This window comes from Callorhinus ursinus, unplaced genomic scaffold, assembly GCF_003265705.2.
Source record: "Callorhinus ursinus isolate GAN/ISIS: 27379988/994484 unplaced genomic scaffold, GSC_fseal_2.0 scaffold13, whole genome shotgun sequence".
Lineage (NCBI taxonomy): Eukaryota > Metazoa > Chordata > Mammalia > Carnivora > Otariidae > Callorhinus > Callorhinus ursinus.
This window is the reverse complement of record NW_027397075.1, coordinates 20258115-20282358: the sequence shown is the minus strand read 5'-3', so window position 1 is coordinate 20282358 and position 24244 is coordinate 20258115. Positions and strand designations below refer to the sequence as shown.

At 42.6% G+C, this 24244-nt stretch overlaps 1 protein-coding gene across 8 annotated transcripts in view; it reads right to left on the bottom strand.

Moving 5' to 3' along the window:
* Positions 1–24244, bottom strand: part of SMYD3 (SET and MYND domain containing 3) — a 698417-nt gene that overhangs the window by 144986 nt on the left and 529187 nt on the right. For all 8 annotated transcript variants that reach the window (XM_025877938.2, XM_073899893.1, XM_073899894.1 and 5 more), the window contains 2 exons: positions 6691–6758; positions 4964–5066 (listed from right to left, as the gene is read on the bottom strand). In XM_025877938.2, coding sequence (XP_025733723.1) covers positions 4964–5066; positions 6691–6758 — 171 coding nt within the window. The remainder of the gene's footprint in view (positions 1–4963; positions 5067–6690; positions 6759–24244) is intronic.

Below are 24244 nucleotides of genomic sequence, written 5' to 3'. Positions count from 1 at the left end.
CCCATTTGTCCCTTTTTGCCTCTTTCACATTCATCCAAGTTCACAAAATACTCTGTGTCAAAACTGAAGATCTCAATGGCAAAACATTTTTATGCATATTTTGGGGGGGGGGGGAAGCACCATAGGTTACTAATGGGCAATGACAGTGAAATCATTTTATCAGCCAAAGATAAAAAGCCTTTCTTGAAGACTCACTGGTTCACCACTTTTAATGAAGAATCTGCTCACTACATGTAGGGCTCATTTAGCAGGAACGTATATATGAAACTTGGCCATTGATCAGTGGATGCTTTAATGGCATAGAACAAAATCGCATTAAAATATTAATGCCACTGACCATTGCTTTGCCATTTTAGAGCAGCTTTTATAGGAAATGCAGTAAATCACTTCCAACATTAGAGTAATATCATGAAAGATATTTGCTGGATATTGGATATATTGCTTACTTGAATATTTCAAGGCAAAGGAACCCCTTTTCCATGAAGCCCATCTTTTCATTATGTACAACAGAATGGATAAGAAGACCAAATTAAAATTAGACTTCATTTTCATTTCTGGAATCACACAGTCACAATTACAAATTTTTCTGCGGTTACTGGCTCTGAACTGAAAACAAGACTGCAAATCTCACTTCTTTTTAAAATCACACCTGAGTGTTAGTGTTTCTCTTCTTGTTGTCACACCCTTGTATTCGGTCATTAGCAAATCCTGCTACTTTTAGCTTCTAAATATCATATTCTTCAGATCCCCCATCATGAGCCGCCACCTGAATTTGTCCTGACTTTGGGGCGCCATTGTCACCTCTTGCTTGGATTACTACATCAACATGACCCTCACTGGCCCAACCTTGCTTACACACGGCAAATCTGATCACAGTGCCTCTGCTTCAGTGTGGCCCCATTGCCTGTCCTCAACCCCTTCATGAATATCTACTGAGTGCCTCCCATAGACCAGACATTGTTAGGAGGTCCTTAATAAGGCCCCCGTGGGGTCCTACAATCACGTCTGGTCCCTGAATATTCCCTCATTGGCTGGTCACATTCAAAGTTTTCAGTCAATTGATAAGAATGCTTCCTACTCCTTGAACTCACCATTCTGCCCCTTGTCTCTGTGTCTTTGTCTAGAACGCCTTCACCTGTGTCAGGCAACTTGAACTCTATGGATCCTTCAAGAGTCTAGGAGTCCCTTCTCTGGAAGTCTTTCTTACCCGCTCGCCCACCCCTGCCCCCTACCACCACTTGGATGCCCCTAATCTGAACGTCTATAAAGCCCTAAGTACTTTATACTATTGTACATTTCATATTCTCTTACTATTTTCTGTTCTATGTCAGTTTCCTCGTTTATACCTTGAGCTCTGGAAGGCAAGGCTAGGTCTTACTCATCTTTGTATTCCCAATGCCCACCCCAGGACATGACACCCAATAAGTAGGCAGTGAATTTGTCAAATGACTTAGCACATAAGTAAAGAGGACTGAGAGAGAAGAAACAGACTGTCTTAATCCCACAACAATTTAAATTAAAACCAATACGAGGGATACTGACATGCTCAGTTTATGCAAATCATATTTTTCACAGTTGATACAGCTCCAGAGGATGCTGGTAGCCAGGGGCGTTATCTGTAACAGCTACAACCTCTTTTTACCAGGAATTTCCACAAGCGTGGCCTAGACTGTCCAGCTTTCTTCCCTGATCCATGTTTTAGAACACCATTAGCGGATAACACACATTTCATGGCTTACCAAAACCCTGAAGAGGCAGCTGTCAGCAATCCAGCATGAGGGCCATGCCTCAAACCTTACGATAAACCTCTCTGTAGGAGGTACTAGATGAGGAGACAAAAACCCCAAAGCAAAACCAAACCAAACAAACTAAACCAAACCAAACTAACAGACCCAACAACTCAGCATTACAGTGGAAATCCTGAAGTAGCAAAGTGTTATAGATAGTGCTGGTTTGAAGGGAAGGGTCTGAAAGTGGTCCAAGGGATGGGCTTCATGTGCGGAGAAACAAAGGGGTAGGAAATTTCCATGGTGACTTCTACTGTGGAACCTATGCAAATTCCCAGTCTCCTGGGCCAAGGTCTGAAATGGTCTCATCTCAAACTGGTAATGGCTGGCTTTCATGTTACTTTCTTTCTGGGGCCCATGGGACACACCTGAAGATTAGTGGTAGTTTTAAAAATGGCTCTAACATTCTATTCCACCTCTGGTTTTGTCTGCAGCAAGCCTTATTCACTCACTCAACAGATACAGAGTAAGGATCTTCTCTCTAAGAAGCACTATGCAGTCGTCCCTCATGGAGCCTGTATCCTGGGACTCACATCCCAGGGAGCATGTGCTAGAACCAGGGGCTCCCTGATGAGCATCAGAGCCAAGATGCAAAGTTGATCCTCTGAAACTGCCAAAAGCTTCTAAATTTACTTCCTTGCTCAGTTGAACTAAAGCAAATATTTGCACAATAAAAAGGAACTACCCCTCTTAACCTCAAAATGTCTTTTCTCCTGGTTCTCCCTCTGCCCCAAGGGGCAGTTTGAAATGTGTGGGAGGAATGTCAGGTGTTGGGGGTGGGCAGCTATAGGCATCAACTGACTTGGGACTCAGGACAGCAGCCTTCACCGACACAGTGAACCGCTGACCATCCAGAATGCCAACAGTTCCCTCAGGAACAAGCAATCCTGGGCTCCATGGAAGCTCACTTTAATGGAAGTCAAGTCAACAACGAGCCACAAATGCCTCCTCGGGGCAAGGCCAAGTACTGGGTACTAAGGGAGATACGGAAGTAAGACACAAGGGCCTGTCCTCATGACGCTTATGGCCAAACAGAGAAGTCACCAGAAGAGCCAGAATAATCTCAAAGAAAATAAAGGAGATCTCAAAACAAAAGACATTTCCTGTAATCTGGGAAATCAGGAAGAGGTTTATAGAAGGGATGATGTTTGAAAGAACCTGGAAGGGTGTGTGACATTAACACAGGAAAATGGGGGGGGGGACAACCGTGCAGACAAAATGTCACCCACCAAGACACACAATGGGGTGGGGAAAATTTTATTTTCTGGAGAAAAAAAAAATCAAGCTCATAGCCACAGAGAACAGATCAGTCGTTGCCAGAGGTGGGAGGGGGGTGCAAAATAGGTGAAGCAGGTCAAAAGGTACAAAGTTCCAATGATAAAAGTAAGCCAGTCCTAGGTATATAAGGTATAGCATGGCAAGTATAGTTAACAATACTGCAAAGCATATTTGAAAGTCACTAAAAGAGTAAATCTTAAAAGTTCTCATCACAAGAGAAAAAATATCTGTAACCATGTTTGGTGATGGATGTTAACTAGACGGACTGTGGTGATCATTTCACAATATACACAAACATCGAATCATTGTGTGATACACTGGAAACTTACAGAATGTCATATGTCGATTACACCTCAATTAAAATTATCTTCCAAATAGACGGTATGAAAGGACTTAGAGGGAGAATCCTCCATTTGTTGGGAAGCTGCTTTGATAATATCATGCGGGAATGTATCTGAGTCTGCAGGGCCTGATCCTGAGCACAATTATTTTGTGTCAAGCGAGAGGAAGGATTCGCTTGTTGCTCCAGAGATGGAAGGAAAAGGACATGAAAAAAGTGAAATCAGCACCAAGAAACAAGACTTTTTTTCAACTAAATGAAAACCAACCAAGGAAAATAATGGGCAACCAAGCCTAGAAAACAAGGCATAGGAAAATCTCTTTGTTGATCCTGAAAATGCCGACTGTTTGTATTAGTTTTTCTGTTTGCCTCTCGTTATTGATTTTTTTAATTTAGTAAATCATCCTCCTATCAGCAGCAGCGACATCGTCTTCGGGGATAGTCGGCCCTCAGCTCCCATACTAATGCTGCTTCAAATGGACAGCGCCCCCCTTTCTTACCTGCCTTGCAATCACATGTGGCCCAAGAATAAAAAACAATGTAATTCTCCATCTCGTTGACAGATATCCCAGTGTACTGAGCACAGGGGTCCTAAAAATGGGAAACCCAGTAAGTGGCTGTATAGGAGACAGCTTATTCAGTTGAAAATCAGATTGGAGGGAAGTCTTGTTGAAGCCCAATCCCTGTCTACATAAAATATGGTGCCCTTGAGTTTAGGTTTTATTGGTTGAGTGCTGCATAAATGCAATAAAAGCTTATGATACTCTGCTTTCCTTGCAATAAATATCCACTTTAGCAAATTGGAAGGTGGAAGGAAACTAGGTTCTAAAGAGTGTAAAATACCTATAAGCCCAAGTTCGGTGTGGTTACGTGTGCAAACCCTGTGTGGGCTCCGCTTTGGGAGCCCAGGGGCAGCTCATCCCCAGCTGCCTTGTAAGACCTGGCGCTTTGGAGAAGGACCTGTGGCAGGTTACAACTCCGGAGGGTCAAGGCTAAGTCACTACAGGAGGTTGTACTCCCTGGCCTCTCTGCCCTTTGCATCTTTGCTGAACAATTGCACAGAAACATTGAGAGCTCTGTAAAGGCCCCATGACCACATGAACGAGTAAATCTTGTTTGCTTTCTTGCCACAAAGATACATGAGTCACCTGCAAAATGGGACAACTAGCCCTGGGGGTAAGTAAGCCCTTGGGGTCCCATTCACAAGCCGGGCTGCATGCCTGCCCACCTGCCCACGAGGGATGAGCACTGGCCAGGATGCGAAAGGCTGGCAAACCGTCACATGCACTGAACATGGACACTCCGTCACACGCTCACACCCCTCTCTTGCACACACACAAGAGGACCTGCTGAGATCCAAAGAAATGGTGGCTTACAAAGGCAATCCATCTATAATCCTGGACAAGGACTGAGGGGAAAATCGGTCACTGGGTGGACGCATTATGGCTCTTCTCCCTGGTGGAACGATCGGGACAAGCTGTCCCTCAGGCACAGCTGGTTTCAGGGAAGGGTCTCTGATGAAAAGGAGGCCAGGAGGTGGGAAAAGCAGGTGGCTTACCTCCTCTCCTGCCTCGATGTCCCGGACTGCTCGCAGTAAGAGGTGGGGCCCGTTGAACACAATGGAACAATTGGGCTCACAGCTATGATTTAGCAAAGACATACTGGAGGAAAGAGAAAAAGAGGGTAGCATCACTCAGCAGACAGTCAAGCATCTAAAGTTAATGAATATAATCAGCAAAAGATACTTCAGCATGGGGGGCTGGGGGCAGAGGGGACAGGTAAGGTTGACAGGGCACCAGGGACTGAGGGCTCTAGGAGAAGTCCCAGAAATGTCACTAGCCCACATCGCATAACGCAAAATGCTCCCCAAGATGGAGGCTACTTAGGGAAGTGTGTTAACAAAAACCTTTTCTGAGTGCTTTCTGGGGGTGAGTGTGGGGGACAGCTGTCTCCTTAGATGGCAACCAGGACCCCACCAGCCTTTCTCACACAGCTCTGGTCTGTGCGGCCCCTTTGCAGGACCTGCCTGCCTCCTGAAGAATAACAAGAGTCCTCCCTCTTACACAGAAAGCCGAGGGCATCTTGCTGACGAGATCCTGGAGCGCCTGGAGCCCTGGCCCAGTCGTTTTAATATCACGAAGGTGGCTTTTTACCATCTGGGAAAGGGAATGAATTTAAGCTGCACCATACTGGATAATACTCAGAAGAACTGTAAGTGAGCGCTCACTGTGTAGAAAGCACTTTCTTAGCCCTTACACAAGTTTTCCAAATTCAAACATCATTCAAATCTCATGAGGGCCATTGAGAGATGAAGGAACGACCACGGGGAAGTCAACGGCTTGCCCCAGGACGCACAACCAGCAAGTGGGACCGAATCGGAACGAGGCGGCGTGAACTCCCACCCTGTGCTCTGACCCATCTTTCTCGGGACCCAGACCAACAGACCCATGATTTACAACACTTGTGAGAAGTGAGAAAAGCAGGTGAATTCTCAGGTTCACAACTAATGATAAGAAGGACTATATTTGTATTTGCACCTTCCCAGCATGAAAACAAAATGGACTGAGGAGTGACTGCAGTGTTTGTGGAGGGGACAGCCTGGCAGCTCAGGGGAAGAGGGTCCACCTCAGGAGCAGCGGCAGAGAGCACTTCAGAAGGCCAAACCCTGAAAGTCTGAGGCAATGGAGCTTGGAGTATGCTGAGCCAAAAGACCAAATGACCCCAGTGGGTGCAACACCATGAGTCTGGTGAGACACTCCTGTGCTTCTGCCCAGGAGGCTGGGGAACAAGATCAGGGCAGGTGGGAGAATAACCATTTTTTTGGGATTTATTTATTTACTTGAGAGAAAGAGCATGAGGAGGGGGAGGGGCAGAGGGAGAGGGAGTAGCAGACTCCTCTCCGACCAAGGACTCAATCCCAGGACCCTGAGATCATGACCTGAGCCAAAGGCAGACGCTTAACCGACTGAGCCAACCAGATGCCCCAACGTAATAACCAAGTTTTGTTAGCACCCACGATCCCCAAATTCTTACCCCAAGGCCCCCGAGATCAAGAATTTAGGTTTGAGGTAGGCTTCTTTGCTCATACCACAGCATATACTACAGGGTTATAAAATTCTTTTCTTTAAACTTAACATTTTCCATTTTCTTATAATTTATCATTAGGTTTTGAGCATTGCTCTTGAACCAGCTACGGCAATCGCCTTTCTGACACCTTCCACAAGGTCAGGGAGCTAGGTGAATTACAGTTGTTTCTTCTAGTAAATGAAATACCATTTGCCGTACCTCGGATATAGGCCAACACCAACTTCCTGCATCTCCGCATTACAGATGGTGAAAGCATTGCAGATCACCTGTAAAAACAAGGGGAAGACAATCAGGATTACCAGAGTCACCTAAGAAACTGCAGGCAAGAGAACAGAAATGTTCAAAATCAAATGTAGGAGTTTTAATACTTTAATAGTTGTTTTGGAAAGATCCAAGCCAAACAGGGATGCTCTTTCATTTGCAAAAGAAGGTATGTGGGACACACTTTCCTTAAGAAAGTCAGGTTAAGTGTACAACATCCTGTACAAAACCTCAGGCTTAAACCAGCACAGGGCCTGTTAATTTCAATCTAATCCTCTCCTCCAAAGTTACACAGTTCCATTACAGGTTTAAGTTTCAGAATACAAATAATCTATTTATTGAGCACTAGACTCCTACCACCTTGGATTTTCTTTTCGCCTCAAACTGCCTGCAATTTCCAAATGCCACTGTGTATCGTGAGGAACAGCAGCCTGTCTTTTATTCCTACAAAGAGGGAAGGACACCCTGAGAGAGTCTGCAATCCGAGCTGACGGACCACAAGGAGCACAGAAAGTCATTCATTCCAGCCATGGCATTTACTAGGGACATGGAAGGGCCTCACCGACTAGATAGCACAGTCCTATACCCTATGGGGAATGGGCCAAAAGGAATAGAAGATGTGATCACTGTGTTCAAGGGACACCAAAACCTATGGAAGGCCACCCAGAATCACAAAAAGAGCAGGACTTGGAATCAGACTTAGAATCAGAAACCCTAGGTCCTGGCCACACATTGCTGCCTCAGGCAGGTGCTGGGATGAGCAGTGAAGGAATAAAGCAAAGTTCCTGCCTTCATGAGACTTAAATTCTAGTGGGGGGTGGGGGTGCACGTTTGTGTCAGAAGAAAGAGCAAGTGCAAAGGTCCTGGGGTGCAAATATTCTTAGGTACAGAGTAACAGCAAGAAAGCTGGTATGGGCAAAGCAGGGCAAGGGAGAAGAAGAAAGGTGAAATATGAGATCAGAGTGGTAGTTAGATCGTTAGGTGCTTAGAGCTATGTCTAAATTGTTTTCTAAATGAGACAGAAAGCCACTGGGTTGCTTCTGAGCCAAGGCATGAATGGATAGGATTTCTGTTTGGAAGGATCACTCTGACGCGTAGAGAATGGGCTATAGAAAGGCAAGGGTGGAAGGAGAGGGAATGAGAAGCTCAGGTGAGGTTGGAGGCCTGGATGTCGGTGGCAAAAGTGGGGAGAAGTGAGTGGTGCTGCCAACAGGATTTATGACAGACTGTCCAGGGGAATGGAGAGAGTCAAGGATCAGGTTTGAGCATGGACCCAAACAGGCTCCATAATGTTGCCACTCATTAACAGGAGAAGACTGGGAAAGGAGCAGGTTTGGTTGCAGGGAGCTGGGAGCAAGGCCAGGGGCTCTGTTTCAGCCATGTTAAATTTGAAACAGCCTACTAGACATCCCAGCCAAGGCCAAGTATGAGCAGAGTGCCTGGAGTGCAGGGCAGCAGACGGGCTGGAGACGGACGCATAGGACAAGAAAGAACAAAGCCCATCAAGAAGAAAGCAGAAGAGGACACTGCAGACTTGAGATGAACCAGGGACCACAAATGGATGCTGACTTACTGTTATAGTCTCTGTAAAGGAAAAAAAGAAAAAGAAAACAGGCGACAACGAATGTCTTTAAATCAGGTTTATATAAAAGAACGTAAAGTATGAAAAAGCGCTCAGTCCTTTGAGACTCCTCCACTGCTCTAAAGAGCTCTTCTATGAAATCTAGTGCAACCTATCATGATTTAGCATTTCCTCTAAAAGTCTGATAAAACTGCAGTTTCAAATCAGGAAATAAGTTGGTGTATTTTAAACACACTAGTTAAATTGCTCTAAGGGCATGTGTTTCATATTAAGTCGCAAGAGTGTACTGCCTACACATATTTATGTATAAAATGGATGGTGGAAATGCAGGACAAAAGATCCTGCGTTTTCTTTTAGAAACTTTACACATTTTTAAATGGGTATGAATTTGGGGAAAGGGAATAGAAACTTTAACATGTATTTTTAAAGTGTATTCAGGACTTTACCAACATTAAGCCACCAATGAAACACCAGATCTAACCCATCTAATCAGTTAACTTTTTTTTAAGATTTTATTTATTTATTTGAGAGAGAGAGAGAACAGAGAGAGAGGGAACACAAGCAGGGGGATTGGGAGAGGGAGAAGCAGGCTCCCTGTGGAGCAGGGAGCCAGACAGAGGGCTCGATCCCAGAACCTTGGGACCATGACCTGAGCCGAAGGCAAACACCCAAAGACTGAGCCACCCAGGCACCCCTCTGTTAACTTCTGAATTAAACCAAAATGTAAACATTTTGTTTCTCCACTGTGAAGCAAATTAAAGGCTTTTCCAGAATAGGTTTATTCTGACAGAATTTTTTAAAAGAAAGAAAAAAGAGCTAACAAGGGGAAATGTCAACTTCCTCCAGGAAACTTTCCCAGATCCCTTGGACCTAGCTGATTTACTCATCTCGTTAGCAGCATTTATCATCCTGGTTCATTATTTACCCATTTACTTGACACCAAACACAACTCCTGTGTAAAATACTCAGAGGGCAGTGATGGTGGTTCCTTGTGTGAAAGACACTAATACAGGTTTTTCTGGGAGATGGATGGTTGTGTGGGTGTGGTCCTCAGTGTCCTCAGGAGGGTACTCCCTAGGACAGGGTCAGAGAAGACACCAGAAGTAAGTCACAGGTATCCTGTAGGTGTGGAAGAGCAGATACGAGATGTGGTTCCATACTCTGCCAAGGAGTAAGGAGAAGTTCATCTTCCATCTCTCTTGTCCTTTGGCATACAATCTGTTGATATCCCTGCTCGGATCTCTTTGTCCATTCTTGCTCTCCACTCTGGCTCATCTTTTGTTTCAAGCTCTTTTCCATTAGTCCAATGGATGGGACGACAGGCCTTTAGGCCTCAGAAGAGAGCAAAGGCTTGTTTGATCCTCTGCTTAAAATGCCAGGGGCCTGGGGCACCTGGGTGGCTCAGTCAGTTAAGTGACCTACTCTTGATTTCAGCTCAGGTCGTGATCTCAGGGTCATGAGATCAAGCCCTGCGATAGGCTCCATGCTGGGTGGGGAGTCTGCTTGGGATTCTATCTTTCCTTCTCCCTCTGCCCCTTCCCCACATTCCCCACCCCAAAAAAATGCCAGGGTCCTGATACATGAGGCACAAAATAAATGAAGGAATGAATGAATGGGCAATAGTCCCCACATCCCTCGCCTTCCCTCCTACTTCTCTGGCATCTTTTCCTTTGTTAACTTTCCTCCCTTCTTTTCCTTTTCCTATTTTCACTGGTACCTCTCTGCTATTCTCATTCTGCCCTACTCCACAATATAGGTACGATGTTTTAAAGTCCTACTGAGCCAACCAGACAAGTTCCTCTTTCATATTATTCTGAGAGGCATTGTGTGCCAGGTTTCTAGAGCTAAAACAGTTTAACTTTTGCCTACTCCCACTTTTATTAAAAATACTGGTTTCACTCACTAGTATATCCATATGTGCTCAAGTGAAAATCTGAAAGGAATTTCTCTTTATACCAAGAAATAAAAGAATGGAAATAAAGCCCAGAAATAAAAGTTTAGACACTTTTCAAAGTATTTCTTTGTATAAACAGTTTTCTTAGAAAAGTGCACAGTTTAAACAATTAATGAATGAAAATGCCTTTAGAAAAGCATATTAATGGGATTATTTCAATTAAAAAAACAAATTAAAAAATTCTAAAAATTAAAATGGAGTATTATGGAGTATTACTTTAAAATATTTCCCATAACAAAATTGAAACATACATTTAAATTATTTTATAATTATCAAATATGGTTATGTGTATTCTTACAATATTTCTTTTGAGGTAATCAAAAGCCTTTATAACACTGTAGCTTTTCTAGATAGTAAAACTCCACTGAGTTGTTACAAGTGATTGCTGAACCTCTGTATTTTGCAAAAAGCAAATAAGTAAAATTTTAAATATTCTATGAAACATGATAAAAATCCTTAACAAAGTAGGTTTAGAAGGAAAATACCTCAACATAATAAAAGCCACGTATGAAAAGCACACAGCTAACATCATACTCAATGGTGAAAACTGAGAGCTTTTCCTGTAAGATCAGGAACAAGACAAGGATATCTACTCTCACCCCTTTTATTTGACATAATACTGGAGGTCCTAGACACAGCAGTCAGACAAGAAAAAGAAACAAAAGGCATCAAATTGGTAAAGAAGAAATAGAACTTTCACTATTTACAGATGATGTAATACTATTTATAGAAAACCCTAAAGATTTCACCAAAAAACTACCAGAACTGATAAATGAATTCAGAAAGGTTGCAAGATACAAAATCAATATAGAGAAATCCATTACATTTCTATACACTAATAAGGAAGAAGGAGAAAGGGAAATTTGGAAAACAATCACGTTTACAATTGTACCAAAAAGAATAAAATGCCTAGAAATAAACTTAACCAAAAAGGTGAAAGACCTGTACTCTGAAAACTATACAACACTGATGAAAGACATTGAAGACAACACAAACAGAAAGCTATTTCATGCTCATTGACTGGAAGAACAAATATTGTTAAAATGTCCATACTACCCAAAGCAATCTACAGATTTAATGCAATCCTCACCAAACTACCAACAGCATTTTTCAGAGAACTAGAACAAATAATCCTAAAATTTATACGGAACCACAAAAAACCCAAATAACCAAAGCAATCATGAAAAAGAAGAATAAAACTGGGGGCATCGCAATCCACAATCCCAGATTTCAAGTTATTCTACAAAGCTGTAGTATTCAAAACAGTACAGCACAGGTGCACAAACAGACACATAGACCAATAGAACAGAATAGAGAGCCCAGAAATAAACCCACAATTATATGGTCAATTAATACTTATCAAAGGAGGCAAGAATATACACTGGGGAAAAGACAGTCTCTTCAACAAATGGTGCTGGGAAAACTGAACAGCTACACGCAAAAGAATGAAACTGGATCACTTTCTTATACCATACAAAAATATAAATTCAAAATGGATTACAGGGCGTCTGGGTGGCTCAGTCGTTAAGTGTCTGCCTTCTGCTCAGGTCATGATCCCAGGGTCCTGGGATCGAGTCCCACGTCAGGCTCCTTGCTCCGCAGGAAGTCTGCTTCTCCCTCTCCCACTCCCCCTGCTTGTGTTCCCTCTCTCACTGTGTCTCTCTCTGTCAAAAAATAAATAAAATCTTAAAAAAAAAATGGATTACAGATCTAACGTGAGACCTGAAACCACAAAAATCCTAGAAGAGTGCACAGGCAGTAATTTCTGACATTGGCTATAGCAACATTTTTCTAGATAGGTCTCCTCAGGCATGAGAAATAAAAGCAAAAATAAACTATAGGGACTACACAAAAATAAAAAAAGCTTCTGCACAGCAAAGGAAACAAATAGCAAAACTAAAAGGGAGCTACAGAATGGGAGAAGATATTTGCAAATGACATATCTGATAAAGAGTGAGTGTCCAAAATATACAAAGAACTGATACAACTCAATACCCCAAAACCAAATAATCCAATTAAAAAATGAGCAGAAAACACGAATAGACATTTCTCCAAAGAAAACATGCAGATGGCCAAGAGACACATGAAAAGATGTTCAACATTAGCTCAACATCAGGGAGATGCAAATGAGATATCACCTCACACCAGTCAGAATGGCTAAAATCAGAAACACAAGAAATAACAGGTGTTGGCGAGGATGTGGAGAAAAAGGAACCCTCGGACACTGTGTGAATGCAAACTGGTGCAGCCACTGTGGAAAAGTTTGCTCAAAAAAATACGGAGTTTCCTCAAAAAAATTAAAACTACAATTACCACATGATCCAGTAATTCCTCTGCTAAGAATTTACCCATAAAATATGAAAACACCAATTCAAAAACATACATGCAACCCTACGTTTATTGCAGCATTATTTACAATAACCTAAAATTATGGAAACAACCCAAGTATTCATCGACTGATGAATGGATAAAGTAGCTTTGGTATGTATCTATGGTGGAATATTACTCAGTCATTAAAAAGAATGAAATCTTGACATTTGCAACAACATGGATGGATCTAGAGAAATAATGGTAGGTGAAATAAGTCAGTCAGAGAAAGACAGATATCATGTCTTTTCACTCATATGTAGAATTTAAGAAACAAAACAAAGGAACAAAGAAAAAAGAGACAAACCAAACAAGAAACTCTTAACTATAGAGAACACACTGATGGTCACCAGAGGGGAGGTGGGTGGGGGGATGGGTGAAATAAGTGATGGGGATTAAGGAGTGCACTTGTCATGATGAGTAACGCATACAATTGTTGAATCACTATATTGCACACCTATAACTAATTTAACACTGTATACTAACTATACTGGAATACACAGATATATAAAATATAGATATCATATATAAATATTCTAGGAACCAAATTTTTACATCATTTGGTTCAGGTTCTAGGTCCAGAACCTGACATTTATGTTCTGCAATTAAAAGATCCCCTGTAGCAATCACACTGAAGAACAAATATTATTTCAGAGAGTTATTTTATACACATGTTCAAATTTCACATTTTCCCTCAAATTTTCTGAACTGGAAGCTTTTTATTGTAGCAGCAGATAAATTAAGGCATATGAGACACGAGGAAAATCACCTTTTAATGTCAAAGCTGAACTGCTGTAAGAAAAGGTATAACCCATTCTATGCCGTAGAGTCCTCCTGTGCCCGTAACAGAAGAAGCCATCCACTCCCCAGCACCCCCTAGCCCTCATTACTCACTTCTACAAAGAACTCAGTCTGTGTGTGAGTAGCCATAGCTGGCTTCTAGCCTACCTTGAAGAATGCTTTCAATTTCAAAAGATATAAACTTTAAAACATTTAAACAAAAGGGAACTCAGTTTCTAAACACAAACATCAGGCAGTTTCCTCAAAGACCATCTGCATCTCCTTTATAATTTCTCTAGTTAAGGCATAAATAGAATGTTTAGGACACAAAAATGTGACACACAGCATTTATTCATTAGAGAGGCTAAAGGTAAATTTTCAACAGAGAACTTACTGCAATTCATTTTATCAAGGTCTGTGCACAGAAGGAAAGGAAGTAGGGAGAGCTGGCAGATATGAAAACCCAAAGCAAAGGTTTTTGTACAAAATAATTGCCCCCCTCCACCACTACCCCAGCACTATTAATTTTCTAACTTTAGAAGCATGGTAAGGATTTCAGTCAGGGTATATTATTATTATCCACGCCATATGACATTTTATTAAAGACAACTATTTTTTTTTCAGAATCTTCTCATACACCCCGAGATTTATTTATTTTTTAAAGATTTATTTATTTGAGAGAGACGGGAGGAAAGAGAGAGCATGCAGGGGGAGGGGCAGGAGGAGGGAGAGAGAGAATCTCAAGCAGACTCCCCGCTGAGCACAGAACCCAATGCAGGGCTTGAAGTCACATCCCTGAGATCATGACCTGAGCAGAAACCAAGAGTCACTGGCTTAACTGACAGAACCACCCAGGAGCCCCTAAACCTCAAGAGATTTAAAATTTCACGCCTGATCCTTTCTATCAGCATGTCAAATATTGAACCATCTCTCATGATTCAACAGGCCTTTCCTGATATCCTACTGCCTCCTTTGGTTACTCCTTTACAACCTTTCCCTAGCCGTGAAAATGAAAGGTATACAATCCACCAACCAGAAGAAGAACAGGGGGGAGCCAGGTTTGGTAAGGAGGTGAGCTCGGTCGTGAAGAGGCAGCAATAATGACAAAAAACACAAATCCCAGAATTCCAGAAGGCTTACAACAATAAGGATGGTTACACATCTTTTCCATTTCAGTCTTTAAAAATCGATCAATAAAACAATTAGTGCAACATAGTCTCCCTTTGCTGGGAAATAGTGGGAGAGCCTCCACGTTTCATTCGTGAGCTGGCTGTGAGCTGGAGTGCCCGGCCCCATCACTGCACTGCTCCACAGCCAGCCTTGTGGAGTCTGATCTTTGGAAATTTTCTAATGTTTCTGTCATAGGCTCCTCTGTTTGCAAACCTAAGGGACCACTGGTTAAAGACAGCAAGCGAGGATGTTGGAAAACAAGCTAAGGAGGAACATAAAAATGGTAAGTGTATATGACTCAGGATGCTCCATTATAATGCCTTTTATCAGGAAGAAATTCTTCCATACCACCTCAAGATGTCTCTAGTATTTAGAAAATGCTAGAAGGAGAACATATAATGAGTATGTAATCTTACTGTTAGCAGATGGCATGAAAACTATTAAAGTCTCCAGTGTGTTATTTGAAATGCACTTGCACCTAGCCCCCTAAAACTTTCTCTTACCTCATCACTTAGAAACAACATGAAAATTATAAAATTTAATCTAGCTGGTTTCCAAAGAGTAGATTATAAGAATGGTAAGCATCAGGTTTTAAAAGCATGATGCTAAAGCCCAAACCAAAAACATTCCTTTAAATGTATGTTGATAGATTTAAAAAAATGTTGATTAATGTTGATAAAAAATATTCATTTAAATATTGATAAATAATCTAATTTAAAGCAACTTAAACCATGGGTACCACTTGTTAAATGGGAAAGTTAAAAATCTGTCTTTATATTATATGAATATTATTAAAGATTTTGCAAATGCACTTTATAATACAAACCAAGTAAAAAATAAAATAATCTAACTTAAGAACCACATCTTTACCACATCCCATATCATAACACACTTGGACATGTGTTCCAGACCCTGTATGTTTGAATACCATCTGTTTCCACAATGGCAATGGTGTCAGTCACGTTTCCAGCTATGGTCACAAAGAGTGCACACTAGACACACCAAATATTCAACAATGACTTGCAAAGGCTAAAATCAATATCAAGGCCAGTATAGTAAGAGAAGGGATAGCAATCCTAAAATCGTGCTTCCTGTTCTAGAGCGTTCCCAAGGCAGAACCACAAAATGTTATCAAATGAGGATTCACAAAATGAAGGCCTTTTGGATAACAGGTCTGTCTTCAGAAACCCACCCATATTTTCATTTTTCTAAGGGCTCTCCTCACGACACAGCCCATTATGTCTTCAACAACTGTCCTTGATAAGAGAAAGCAAAACGGGAATGACAGTCACAAAGTTGTCCATTGTTCTTTGTTCTTCCCTTCAGGATATTCCCTGGCATTCCACCTCCTTATATCACTCAGTTGATGAGAAAAGCATTTGCAACAGATGTCTGTCAAGTATGTATAAAAGTATAAAAGCTCTTAACAGGGTTTCTATTGTGTCATTTTGCTCCCATATCCCGAGGCTCAGAAATAACGACAATATTCTTAAATAATTTATTACTGGATATTGTTATAGTTTCCATAGCTCTGCCATAAGCGTGCTTTCTGGGAAACATTTCATGTAGTCCTGCTCCTGTCCAGAAAGTGTATTATCACGACCAGCTCAACTTTCCCCCACAGATAACACTTAAGGATTCTTCTGCTCAGTTTGAGTCTCGACAAATGTTCTCTTACATGATAATCTAGTTTCATGATTCTCTTTCCAGGTAACTGGAGCAAAAATCTACCCCAAGGCAGTGTGGTCTTCTGTTCTGTAATGTCTCTTGGTTTGAGCTAAAATCCAAAATGCGGTACACTGGGTGCTGGGCATCCCCTGAGGGAGGCTGAACTGGACACGGCACAGTTTGGCCCAGATCCACCATGTTTTTTCATCACATTAATGGAGAAAAGCAAACTACAGAAAAAATGTTCCATGTGGAAGATAAAACCGAACCAACTGCTTCATGCAATCCTCAGTGAAAGAAAGATTCCAGTGCAAGCTGAGGTTACTCTCTGTAGAAATTGAGGTGACTGTTCTTTCCAGGAGAAATTGTGTCAGGCAAGGGTTTGTCATGCTGATCCTACTTGACATTGACACCTCAGGGAGTGACTATCGCACACGATAGCATGAGGAGTGCACACGGTGCATCTACAAGCTGCATGGGCTTGGGGGCCGGGGGGGCGGTGTTCTAGGGACTAGTAGCTAGGGTGGTTTCTGGGAGGCAGTTGTAGGAGACAAGGGGGCACCTCAATGGGTCAATCCTTCCGGGGTTGCCCATGCACACCCAGTCCCTGATGACTGAGAAGGAAAAGAAAAGACAAATCATGGCCTCATTCCCTACCACCCCCTGTTTCTCCAGAGGCAGCTCCTAAGTGCCCCTTCCCTGCTTCCTTCCAGCCACTCATGCGGATAGCCAAGGACACAAAACACACTGGTGGGATTTCTACTTGATCATTTGTCCCTCTTGGCACCACGATGAATACATACATGGTACTCTTCCCAGCCTGTTTCCTGACCAGATTCCTGCACTGGCACCTAGATGAAACACCAGTGTACCGCTCCTGCACCCCTTTAGTGGTGACCTCCAGAGAGTTCCAAGGGAGGTCCCCTCCCTGGGTCAGCATTCATCAGAATATGAAGAGAGGAGGGAATTTGGAAAAGTGGATTAAATATATCTTTTTTTTTTAAGATTTATTTATTTGAGAGAGAGAGAGAGAGCACGAGCAAAAGACAGCACAAGCAGTGGGAGAAGGAGAAGCAGGCTCCCCGCCGAGCAGGGAGCCTGATGATGTGGGGACTTGATCCCAGGACCCGAGATCATGACCTGAGCTGAAGGCAGATGCTTGCTTAACTGACTGAGCCACCCAGGCGCCCCTGTATCTTTTCTTTTTTAATGTCCACTACTGAAAGTTAAGTTTAACAAACTCTTTTTAGGGGCGCTCCTGTGAGAGCCTCCCGACTGCCTCGCTGGGGGAGGGAGGCTCTCTGGCTCGTGCTCCCGAATTTGCCCACGAAGCTACTCCCACATCCTGCACTGTAGGAAACAGCCATTTCTTGATACTTGAGTTCCAAGAGGGTAGAAATTCTATTTCCTGGCTTTCCCCCACTGGCTCAGACTGGTCTGACACACTGAGCATGCTCAAAAAATGTTTGCTGAGTGAATGTCGGTAGACAGAGTGAGTACATTCGGTACCAGTGACTTTGTTATGTTAGCCTTTGTGACTTCCATATAGCATTGCTAATAAGCCAAGGCAATTGTCATTATGCAAAAACAACAGAAGTCTCTTCTCATCCTTCTCTCTTTCCCTCCTTCCTCTGTCTCCCTGTCTGCATTCCTTCCTACAAGCATTCACTCAGTGACCTACATGGACCAGGTTCTGGACCTGCAGGGAGATGTCAGCATGGACCCCGCCCTCCGTGATGCTGAGACCAGCCAGGGACACGGCGGCACTAGGCAATGAATCACACACACGCCACCAGTGCCCCGCAGAGGGGTCATGAGCTCAGCGGTAACAGGTCAGGGAAAGGAGGTACCTCAGCCTGGACTCACAAGGATCACCCACACTTCTTATTCCTTCTGTGACATGATGGGAAAGTATTAATTATAAATTCTGGAAAATGTTTTCCTGAGATTGAAGAACGTTGGTATAAGTTTCATACTCACACAGACTACTTTCACTTCTAAAAGTGGAAGGTGGTGACATCTGGTAACAGCAGATGTTACAAAAGTCAACACTGGGAAGTAAAAAGAAGCGAGACACGGGGTTTTGCCACAGCATGTGGAACAAAATACATACCCACGGCATTCCCTGGTTTAAAATAAAAAACCTTACAAACCTCTAAAATGTGTCATGTTCCTAGTCTACCTCACTGCAGGTGGAGGAAGGAAAAAGCAGAGCGATATTTTTATTTTATTTATTTATTTATTTATTTATTTGACAGAGGGAGAGGAAGAAGCAGACTCCCCGCTGAGCAGGGATCCTGACGCGGGGCTCAATCCCAGGACTCTGGGATCATGACCTGAGCCAAAGGCAGCTACTTACCTGACTGAGCCATCCAGGCGCCCCAAAGCAGAGTGATATTAAAGACAGTCGTGCCTGAAATGCCCTGATGTAATTCTTTCTCTGAAGAGCCAGAAAGGAGACACAGGGAGGGCTGAATGCAGGGGCAGGGGCACCTGACGAGGGGCGCTGTCAGGAGGGGGGGTGGCAGGGGTGCTGGGACCCAGCGGCCCTCAGACCTTTCCTCCACCACCTGCTGAGGCCACCTGAACGTCACACCACTGAACCCACTGTTTCCAACCAGGCAAAGCCTCACTGAGGTGCACCCGTCCTGCCTGAGGGGGGAGCATGGGCGCCCCGACGGTGCCCCATCTCAAAGCACTTCTGGTTCGAAGTCTCCCGGGAGGTCCAGCCCCGGGAGCTCTTAGAACAGTGTCTTCATTTTAAGGATGAGGAAAGGAAGGCTAAGGGAAATCAGTACACCATTCTGAGGCTAGATACTCACCTGCTCTCACGCATCTGCAAGATTTAGTTTGTCAGAGTAACCTTCCCAGCAGAAAACTCAGCCCTGAAGGAATTATACACAAGACAGGCTGAGGGGAAGGGGCTAAGTGCCAAGAAAGATCTGGAACGGTGCTGTCCCGTACCCCTGCCCTCAGAAACAGAGGTGTATTCACTCATTCATAAGGGCCTGTCTTCTACAGCAGGCGTGGTGTAGGCTCGAGGAAGGGGGGAGGGGGGAGGAAGATGCAGCCCTCTCACCCAGTTTGCCTAGTGAGGTCAGTAAAAACGCATCCTGTTCTTCTCTAATTCTGACAAATTGTAGGCTTTCTCAGCCACGATAATTTTCCTGACTATTGGCCATGTTTCTTTGTAAGTCACTCTGTCAAGAACCGGGTTGCAATAACGCAGGACAGTACCTGAATCTGTCAGATCAGTTCAGAAGCACAAGAGTCTGCTGCCTGTCCACAGCCCTGGGGAGCACGCAGCTTCCCCCCCCCGGCCCCGACCATAGGCAGTAAAGATTGCTGGGGATTACCGAAGACCGAAGACCAGCTGGGAGATGTAAAGGAAAATGGATGGCCTGTGAATTTTCCACTCTCCCACTATCTGACTGCAGCCAGCCACCATTACCAAATTAGTGCCACAAAGAAAAGGAGATTCTCCCCCTGCGGCAGGCCGGAAAGATAAATCAGCTACAAAAGAGCAAATGGCTACAGAACGAAAGAGCAAATGGAACCCTGACACTCTGTTGTGCGAATGTCACAGTATTTGCAGGTGGTCACACACGGAGCTAACAGAGACAGAATTGCAGAGAACCTTCCCCTCCTACTCTGGCCCTCTTCCCATCTCCCCTCAAAGTAAATGTGATGGTTTTCTCTTTCAGGAGCGCCTTTCGCCTTCCCACCTGATCAGACTTTTTTTTTTTTTTTTTAAGATTTTACTTAATTATTTGACAGAGAGAGAGAGAGAGAAGGAGCACGAGCAAGGGGAGGGGCAGGCAGAGGCCGTGGGACTCGATCCCAGAATCTTGGGATTATGACCTGAGCTGAAGGCAGACACTGAACCAAATCAGCCACCCAAGTGCCCCCACCTGATCAAATTTAAAAACATCAGGGAATTAGTATTTTTATGTGGGGTGCAATATGCTAAATTATGTGTCTGCATTTCCGTATTATTGGCCAATTAATTTTGATTAGGAAGAACCCAGAAATAAAGAACCAGAATTTACCAGAAAGCTGTAAAGCAGAAAAACTGTGAGAATTAAATGAGATAATAATGCATGTGGGCCTGGGAAGGGCTCCTGGCACATAGAGAGCTTTGTAAGTAGTAATGAGATCGTTATTATTACCAAAATTCATCAACTGTAAGACACACTTGATGAAGAGTCAGATGCACCATTTTTTGGGGTTCTACTAAGAAAAAGCATAAGCAAACTACGTCAAGTTAGCTGTTGTGAAATGGATTCCAGTTCCAGGAATATAAAATTGTGAAAAAATATACGGTTTGGAATTAATGAAATACTGCATCACTGCGTATACCTCCAGGTTTTGGCAGAATGGAAGTCATGCTCTGCATAACTGATGTGTGAGAACAGGACGTTTGCGTCACCTCAGCCACATCAGGCCCTGAGGTTCCGGCCACCCCTCCATCTCTCGGGGCTTCTCCACTGAACAGACTGGGTTGCTCTCCTCCACTCTTAGCATCACCCAAACTCATTCACCACCACTTCCGGTTCTTTGTTTGCAGCATCCTCTGAGTCAGTTCTCATAAAACAGACTATCATAAGTCACTCAAAACCCCAAACACAACCTTGATCTAAAGTTACATTGCTTGTGCCAAGTTAACGGTCTGGCCAAATTTGGCCATACTCTGGAGGTGACTCAATGCACACGTGTTCCCAGCATCTTCTTTCAATACTGAGCTAAGCAGGGCAATTTCCCTTGGAACGAAGTTTAAATCAGTTGTTCACATTTCTTTTCCCGCCTACCACACAGCTCTCTCTAAATTACCAAGGGAAAGCACTTAGGAGGACAATTTGGGTAGAGAAGCAGCAGATGGATTTCAAAGCCATTCTGACAGACCGTACAGTCAGGTCCTGAATGTTCTGGAATCTGAGCTGGCTATTTTTCACTGACAGCACTGACCTTCAAGACCAATAACATGTACAGGAACTGAAGAAAGATACATAAAGACATATATAGAAACCATATAGGAACCAAACCAAAATGGGGCACAGGGTTTCTGCATCCCACTTATTACCTGCAATGCCAAGGAGTGGGTGGGTGCTTCACCTAAAACACCAGCCAGGGTCCTTGGTGGCCAAGAACCCACTGCATTCCTTGACTATACAAAGATCTGACAGTGAACTGTCCACTCAGTGGTCATTTTCCCATGATGCAAAAAACATTCTTCAGATGTTTTTTAAAAATATTTTTTCATGATGACAGATAAATCATAACTCTTAAAAGTCAGAAGGGGGCACCTGGGTGGCTCAGTTGGTTAAGTGTCCAACTCTTGGTTTCAGCTCAGGTCATGATCCCAGGGTCGTGAGATCAAGCTCCACATCAGGCTCTCATACTCGGCAGGGAGTCTGCTTCTCTCCCTCTCCCTCTGCCCCTCCCTCTGCTAGTGCTCTCTCTCTCTCTAAAATGGATAAATAAATCTTTAACTAAATAAATAAAAGTCAGATTACGCTGCTTGTGGTCTGGCCATTAAAACCCCCCACTTCTTTACACTGTCCTTTATAACGATCAATCTCAGAATTGCCCCTTGAAGAAGACACTCAAACTTCTTAATTTGTGAGATTCAACAGTTCTCCTACCGCTCTATCACAAATAAAAGAATCGGGTTTTCCTTTTCCTGGGTTATACACAGATTTAATTAGTTACTTTAAATAAAAAAAAATAAAATTCCAAATGATTCTTTCTTTCCCTCCAGCCTTATTTTGCACATGCTCCTCATTTTCCCCCAACATCTAAATGCAAAACAGAACATATTTGCTGAAGGAATCAGGGTTTGATAATTACAGCAAGCATAACTGAATTTGCATATGTGAGGTTTCCAACTTTGAATTCAGAGACTACGAATGGCCTAGCAGCCCAAACAAGAATTAATCTGCTGTTTCTGAAAAATATTTAGTAAATTATCAATGATGGTTAAAGAAATGCTGGTTTTAAAAAAAAATAACAGAAATACTCCTAAGTGAAGATGCTTATGGTAAAGCTTATTTGGAGGAGAAAAAATATAAACCAAAGTATTATCTGTAAAAGGTAAGCCCAAAGAGCTGAAATGCAAGAATCGCTTTGGGAAATAGGGAAAAATGAAACTGAAGGAAACAAGGCATGAAAAGAAGGGAGGATTAAGAGAACAATGAATGAGTCGACAACAAAAAAGTTACAAAGACTCCCAGGAAAGAGAATTACTGATGGTCAGTATCTATTTGGATTGTCATGATGAAAAAGAGAAGATCAACAAGAATTGAAAAAAAAAAAGGTAAACTCATGATTTTATATGGCTGTCTCCTGATCTAATTCAGCCCATGAATCAGAAAGCTGATTTTCCGAAGCAAATGAAAGCAGCAGTAGCTTATTGGTAAACGGGGAGAATACTGGGTGATGGGCATCGTTGTTAACCAGTGCTCTAATCAAATTAATTTGAGAAGACTGTGATACTCGCCTCTCAGAGTCTCCTGTGAAAGACTAAGGAAAGGTAACCCCCTTACTCCCAGCATGGCTGGCATTCTATGCAAAAGAAACACCGAAAGTCAACGTATGCCAACAATATGTTTTGTAGGCTAGTGTAGACGCTCCAGATTCTTGCTAAGCTAAAGCGGATATTGCCCTGGGTACACACTGCAGCAGAGAGTCGTAAAAACACTTCCTAAAACGAGGAGCCTCAACTCCCAATGTCCTCAAGGGCATATACAGTGTCCTGTCCCAAGAGAAGATGGCCGCCCTTCCTTATTCAGGGGTTAGTGCAAACCTACTCGAGGTGAAGTCTAAGTATCTTTAGTTTTAGGAAGGCACTAGATTCCAAACAGAAAGGTGGTCATCAGCTATAGTAGGTAGCAATTAGAGGCTGAACAGGACGCTCTAAGAATCTAAAACGAAGGAACTTGATAGGCATGTAATCATGAAATGCCCAAAATATCCCAGAAAGTGATAAAAATAAATACCTTTGGGTAAAGTGTTGATATGTCCCCAAAGAGGACTTCAAGATAGCTAGACCTCTTTGGTCATAATATCAACTATTATCCGTGTATTCAGGAGAAAGAAATAAGGCAAGATGATACTCTCTTTTTGTTTTTCTTCTATATTTAAATTTATTTATTACATTGGGAAACATGTCTGCATGTTGATCTACTGGACTCCAGCTATACGAAATCTTTAAATTAACTAAAAATATTTTTCAGGCTGTTACTCTGAAGAGAGGAGGTAGGGAAAGCACATCTCAAGGTAACTAGCTTACATGTAGGTTCAAATTAACAAACAGCAACAATAAGAAAAATTGTTATACTTTCCAAAGCACATCCTGTGATTAGTCTCCTGCCTGTTCTTCAACCACAGTATTATATATCACAAATGAAACCCAGAAGTTTAACACCAAGTGAGATTAAAATGTGTTTAGGGGGCACCTGGGTGGCTCAGTCCGATTCTTGATTTTAGCTCAGGTCATGATCTCAGGGTTATGGGATCAAGCCCTGTGTCCTCAGGCTCTGCGCTCAGTGCTCTAATCAAATTCTGATTAGTCTGGTTCTCCCTCTCCCTCTGCTCCTGCCCCTGCTCTCTCTCTCAAATAAATAAATATCTTTTTAAAAATGTGTTCAGTAAATTATACCTACTAAAGCACAACAGAACTTTAGAAAGATTTTCAATAATGATTTTTGTTCAAATAAAAAAGCATTTTCTGTTTAACTTTTTTTGAGCACAATAATCTTTTTTATCTTAAATAATTAGAAACAAAATGGCTAATGGATATAATACTTTAAAGTGAAAAGAAACTAAAGTTAAAGTATAACAGGCACCTTTACATGTTAACTCACAGATGTGATTAAATTAATGTCCTGAGGGATGGAGGGTATAATTAGGGAAAACATATTTCTCCTTAATTTTTACATCATTTGCCCTGTATAAATATTGGTAGTGGTCAC